The sequence below is a fragment of the Saccopteryx bilineata genome, chromosome 1 (assembly GCF_036850765.1).
Source record: "Saccopteryx bilineata isolate mSacBil1 chromosome 1, mSacBil1_pri_phased_curated, whole genome shotgun sequence".
Classification (NCBI taxonomy): domain Eukaryota; kingdom Metazoa; phylum Chordata; class Mammalia; order Chiroptera; family Emballonuridae; genus Saccopteryx; species Saccopteryx bilineata.
The window spans coordinates 211,231,081-211,237,384 of NC_089490.1; the positions used below are offsets into that span (position 1 = coordinate 211,231,081).

A 6,304-nucleotide genomic window follows, 5' to 3' on the forward strand; every position below is an offset into this window, starting at 1 on the left:
GTATTTGGCTGTAACCTGTGCACATACTCCTGTATACCTTAAATCACCTTTAGATAGCTTATAATAATACTAACAATAGAATTGTAATATGTAATGCAATGTAAATATACTGCATTGTGTAGGGAGTAATGACAAGAAAACACAGTCTGTATCTGCCCAGTACAGATGCAGCCACGGTAGGCCTAAATACACAGTACATGTCAGGGAGTAGATACCACTTTCTGTTTTTGTTTTTTTAATAGCACAACTTATATATTTCAAATGGACCAAAAAAATCAGTATTATTTATAGTATTTTTAGATAAATTGCCTTTGAATGAAAGATTCCTTTCCAGTACTTGGAGGTCTATAAGATGTATCTATATAGAAAGTTTACTTGTGTGAGAAATGAAGACTGCTTAAATCTAATGGGGGTTGGGGTGGGTCTGTGGTTTTCTTTTTGATTAATTGCTGTGACACTGCCCTTCAGATGGCAAAGGGAGTTGCATATTTTCTTTAGATGTCATCAGGCACAAAAACTGCTGCAGGAGAACTTTGATGCTGTGTGAATTCTGCCATGTCGCTAGCTCTGATACGGCTCTTGGTCCACCATGCCTTGATTCATTTAATTTTTGTTGTAAATCTTACAAAGGGGGGCACTTCTGGATTTAGGTCCACATTCTATTTTAAATCCATATATTTGGTTTTCATAAAATTGTCTGAGCCGATGGTGGCTGCTGTCTTGTGTCACTGTCGCTCAAAGGCTGGCCCCTTCTTTACCCCTACCTGTTCCCGGGACCTTCTTTATAACATTTTCTTTCCAGATATTTTGGATTCCACAGATACAGAATCTGCAGATATGAAGGGCTGGCTGTACTAGTATTTAAATTAGAAATCTACCTGGTAACACTCCAGAATTCACTTACTTACAAGACTTAGTTTGAGCATTCTAACTTAAAAGTTGGGACATTTGAACTTTCCTTGGTTTTTATATTTATTTTCACCATTAACTTTTTTTCTGAGTAATGAGCTGAGGGTATATCTTAATGGGACAAGCTCATTGAGTAGATTAGTTGTCATTGTTGCCCATCTCATAGTTTTTATTACATGTGGTTAAACGTCTCTCTACTCCTTTAGGTGTCCCAGATAGATACTATCTGTGAGTGTTTACTGGAACATGAGGAGCAAGTCCTAAAGGATACAGCTTTGGACTCAGTTGAATGGGCTGAGGTGGTGATCAATGTGAACAGTATTCTCAAGGTACCAAAATACGGTGAAGATTTGAGCAAACCAAAGCCCAGCCAGTGTGTGGTGGAAGAGAAAGTGGTTTCTGTATTCCTGCTCCGTATCACCAATAATTTATAAGAGTTTAGCCTTTTGTTAATTCCAAAAAGTTAGAAAAATATCCATCATTTTATCAATCGGTTAACAACTGTTTTGAATATTTGCCTTGTGCCTATTAAAAGTTTCTATAGTCCTGAGCTCTATTTGGTAGAATAAGCCTTTTCTTTGGAGAAGGATATATATATATATATATATATATATATATATATATATATATATATATTTGCAAATGTATTAATGTTACTGTAACAGTCTAAATAAGTCTGTTTTTTAATTACTCAAAAGCTTACTACTTATTGTTTAAAATGTTTAATGGCGTTTTTACTTTGGTTACTGTAGTTTTCCCAAATCGAAGTAAGATTATGAAGTTAAACAAATTTTAAATGCAAAAAGAACCGAAAAGTTATCCTGTACACTTCTGTTGAGTATTTTTTGCATATTAATAGATGGTGATGATTCAAATTACCTTTAGAAATACTGGGATGCGTTGCTTTCTTTTTTTTTTTTTTTTTTTTTTAAATATTTATTTATTTTTTACAGAGACAGAGAGTGAGTCAGAGAGAGGGATAGACAGGGACAGACAGACAGTAACAGAGAGAGATGAGAAGCATCAATCATTAGTTTTTCATTGCGCGGTGCAACACCTTAGTTGTTCATTGACTGCTTTCTCACATGTGCCTTGACCGCGGGCCTTCAGCAGGCTGAGCAACCCCTTGCTGGAGCCAGCGACCTTGGGTCCAAGCTGGTGAGCCTCGCTCAAACCAGATGAGCCCGCACTCAAGCTGGCGACCTCGGGGTCTCGAACCTGGGTCCTTCCGCATCCCAGTCCGACGCTCTATCCACTACGCCACCACCAGGTCAGGCGGATGCGTTGCTTTCTGCATGTGATAATGCATTTCATTTTTTTCTAGGACATGCTGCAAGCTGCTAGTCATTATCGACAAAATAGAAACACCTTGTATAGAAGTGAAGAACCACGAGGAAAGGAACCTGAGTATATTCCGTGGACAGGTGAGGCTTCAGTCACTAAGCCCAAATATACTGATTATTAGCAGTGATTCAAAATATATTCTAGTGAGCCATCATTTTTGGAAGCTGTAGTAGTCCCCTAGTGCAGGTTTGTAAGTGAAATGAAAAATAACTTCTGAGTGCCATCTCCAAAAGGAACAATTCTTGTGTAAATTGCTTTGTTCCCTTGGAATAAGGGAAATAAGCATATTCCCTTAATATAGGTCTTTGCGATTTACTTATTGAATCAGTACTTATTATATATCTACTTGGTTTTGATGCATATAGTTATTCTTAGAAGCAGGCCCTCGCCTTGGAAGCATAGACTATATTTTATGTTGACTTAATATAAGCAAGTAAGTGGAGTAAGTAATAGGAAGGAATTGAGAAAGAAGGCAGGATCATGTTTACCTGGCTTTGCTGAGGAAGTCTCCATAAAAAAGATGGACTTTGAACAGGACAGAGAGATGTCAGCTGAACCCCTATTGGATTTATTTTTCCAGCAGTTGTGAAGTTAGGTAATTTTTAGGCAGCCGGTCTCCCCTATCCCTTACAGAACCCTTACATCCCACATTTTGTGTGATTTCACAGCAACGAGTGGTCCCGCTGGCATCCGAACAGCAGTCACACGCCAGCATGGGATCGTCCTGAAAGTGGTTTATCCCCAGGCAGACAGCAGCCTCCGAAACGTTTTGACAGAGCAGCTGGTGGCACTGATTGACAGCCTCCTGGATGGCTATACTTGTCAGCTTAAGTCTCTAGACAGATCCAGTGATCAACAAAGATTTAACAATCTGGAAACTGAATACGTACAGAAAAGATCAGATCTCTTATCTCCGCTTCGTAAGTGCATGGCATTTAGCTCAGGCAGCGGGTCTTTGAGTTTGCAGAATAAAGGAATCAAATCATTAATGCAGTGTATTTGGGTAATATCGTTAATCTGTTCCAAGAATTTAAATAAAATATGTACAGTTTTCTGTGTTTATTCAGCCTTGTTTTCACTAGGATTAGGAGGCATAACTTGTTTTGCTAGCACACGAAGGAAGAGTTTATTTGCATCTGAGGTAGACAGTGATGAAGCAGGGACGGCATTTGCATCTTTAATAATTTTATATGAATTCTGAAACCAAATGCCAATAACCAGAAAGGTTTCTATTCCATTAATTATTTGTAGGATATAATATGAATAAGGGTAAAATTGCAAGTAATATTTTTATTATATCTTAAGTTTTCACTAATGATTTTTTTCCATCTGGTTTCATTTCTGCAGTTGCACTAGGCCAGTACTCATGGGCTGCTTCATTAGCAGAAAAATACTGTGACTTTGATATCTTAGTACAAATGTGTGAGCAGACTGACAACCAAACAAGACTCCAGCGCTATATGACCCAGTTTGCTGATCAGGTAACAAACCAACATTAAGGATGTCTATAGGGCTCCTATATTAAGACCTTACCGTTTCAAATTTTACATGGAGTTTTAGAAGATGATATATTGTTTTTGTGGTTAACTTAGATACTAACTTACCTATTATGTTTCTTTGTAAATTGGTTGTGAATTCTTTATATAAAAATAATACTGAAAAATTTACTTAGGTATGTGAATATTGATAGAGTTTTTAAAACTTGAGTAGAGAATTGTGGGAGCACAGGGTGATACTGTGGGAGTCCCAGTTTCTGTACACATAGCTTGCCTTTTTACCTTGTTTGAAATCATGCTTCCTATTTTTAAAGAAAGTTCCCAGATGACATTATATAGGTGAGCTTAAGTTGCTCTTTAAAGCCAGCTTATTTAGACATTTGATTTTTGTATAAAAACTGAATTTTTTTATTACAAAAGTGACATATAAAATTCAGAAAACACCTATAAACAAAAAGAAGATTTTTTTTAAATCACTTATAGAAACCTATGTGTTTCTATGGAACAATGTTACCCCATTAAACCTAATTTCTAAATATAAAATACATGTAAATATATCTAGGATCTGAAAAATAAAATTTTAAAAATCATTTACAAATTTCACCATCCAGAGAACCCTTTTAAACATTTGGTTTATATTTTTCTAGTTTTACTCTATATTATTACAGACGAATGTATCTTATCAACTCCTTATTTCCCTTAATAAATCACAGACATTTATCTACGACATCAAATAGTCCACAACATTTAATAGTTTTATAATTTTATGGAATGGATAACTTATCTTACTTGGTCAGTCACTAATTGTTGGACTTGATTTATCTAGTATTTAACAGTAGTGAAAGTAAATGATTTTGTGGTCATCATTTTTATTCTTTTTATGGATTCTAGTTTCCTATTGACATTTGTCATCCATTTTTGCATTGTTTGTTTCTTTAGTAGTTATTTTAAAGTCCTTTTGTAGTGAAAATCTGATCCTTTGTAGGTCCGTTTCTATTGCCTGTCTGGTAGTCATTTTTTCTGCTTATGTTTTGTGGTTTTTAATTGTATTTTGGACATTGTATATAAAAGAACCATAAATATAGAAATCACTGCTATTTTTCCCCTGGGAGGTAAACTAGATAAGAGGCCAATAATACCCAGTTCATGGAGAGCAGGGCCGGGTCAGGCTTGGTTGCAGCTTTTGTTACTTTTATTTCAATTCCATTTTCAAAAGCATGTGGGACTGATATGTTCATTACAGAATTCTCCCCTTAGGGAAATCTCTCTTAGTTACTATGTGTCTGCAGGATGTTTTCCTCTTCCTCTCCAACCCACTGTCCCACTCCACCCCAGCACTCAGCAGGGGACCTGGCTGGGCATATGGGGTCTCTAGATTCTGATTTATCAGGCCAGCCCACATTGCTATTTCACACAGAACTCTACCCCTGAAAATTTTTATTCTGGGGTGATAAGAGTCTTGGCACTGTCCACTGGAACTTTCTGCGATAATGGCTATGTTGCTTTCTGTGTTGTCCAAAAGGAGCCTTCTAGCCACAAATTGCCATTGATCACTTGAAATGTGGCTACTGTGACTGGTGCTGAATTTTTAAATTTTAATGAAGTTTAAACAGCTACATGTGACCACAGCTACCATATTGGACAATGCACATCTAGAGTCTGTGTGATTTTCAGTGGTAGAGTGTTGGCCTGGCGTGCAGGGGTCCCGGGTTCGATTCCCGGCCAGGGCACACAGGAGAAGCACCCATCTGCTTCTCCACCCCTCCCCCTCTCCTTCCTCTCTGTCTCTCTCTTCCCCTCCCGCAGCGAGGCTCCATTGGAGCAAAGATGGCCTGGGCGCTGGGGGTGGCTCCTTGGCCTCTGCCCCAGGCACTAGAGTGGCTCTGGTCGCAACAGAAGCGACGCCCCGGAGTGGCAGAGCATCGCCCCCTGGTGGGCAGAGCGTCGCCCCCTGGTGAGCATGCCGGGTGGATCCCTGTCGGGCGCATGCGGGAGTCTGTCTGACTGTCTCTCCCCGTTTCCGGCTTCAGAGAAATACAAAAAATAAATTAAAAAAAAAAAAAAGAGTCTGTGTGATTTTGAGCAAGAAAATCTTCCTGAATCTGAATGTCCTCATTTGTCAAATGAGGTGATTCAATTAGTTCATTGTTGAGGACCCTGCAATATAGAAAATTAGCATTCAAAACAAGATCTCTATGCTGGAGTCTGAGACCTTAAGAAGAAACTTAATATTTTATTATCAGAAATTATTTTTAATAACTATTACTACATAGTATTGGTTTCTTGGCTGTGTTACAGAATTTTTCAGACTTTCTGTTCCGTTGGTACCTGGAGAAAGGAAAGAGAGGCAAACTGCTGTCTCAGCCCACTGCGCAGCACGGACAGTTGGGGGATTTTCTGCAAGCTCATGAACACCTCAGCTGGTTGCATGAAATCAACAGCCAGGACTTAGACAAGGTAATTCAGTTAGGTGGCGCAGATACCTGTCTCTTTTCCCAGTAATTAGTGTGAGTGGTTGATAATTTATTGTGAAATTACTTTTCCATACGTATGGT

The 6,304-nt window shown here is 38.2% G+C and overlaps 1 protein-coding gene, 1 long non-coding RNA gene and 1 pseudogene across 3 annotated transcripts in view; 1 reads left to right on the top strand and 2 right to left on the bottom strand.

Annotated features, from left to right (window-relative positions):
- The window catches only part of LOC136308019 (uncharacterized), a 172,941-nt gene that overhangs the window by 102,313 nt on the left and 64,324 nt on the right, over window positions 1-6,304 (bottom strand). The window lies entirely within an intron of this gene.
- NUP133 (nucleoporin 133) overlaps window positions 1-6,304 on the top strand; it is a 61,085-nt gene that overhangs the window by 36,555 nt on the left and 18,226 nt on the right. For both annotated transcript variants that reach the window (XR_010726020.1, XM_066234926.1), the window contains exons 16-20: window positions 1,116-1,238; window positions 2,234-2,333; window positions 2,922-3,173; window positions 3,601-3,734; window positions 6,048-6,206. Coding sequence is in view for 1 of the 2 variants with exons in the window: in XM_066234926.1 (XP_066091023.1) it covers window positions 1,116-1,238; window positions 2,234-2,333; window positions 2,922-3,173; window positions 3,601-3,734; window positions 6,048-6,206 (768 nt within the window). In the remaining variant the exon portion in view is untranslated. The remainder of the gene's footprint in view (window positions 1-1,115; window positions 1,239-2,233; window positions 2,334-2,921; window positions 3,174-3,600; window positions 3,735-6,047; window positions 6,207-6,304) is intronic.
- LOC136321043 (ubiquitin-conjugating enzyme E2 variant 1 pseudogene) lies at window positions 443-926 on the bottom strand (annotated as a pseudogene).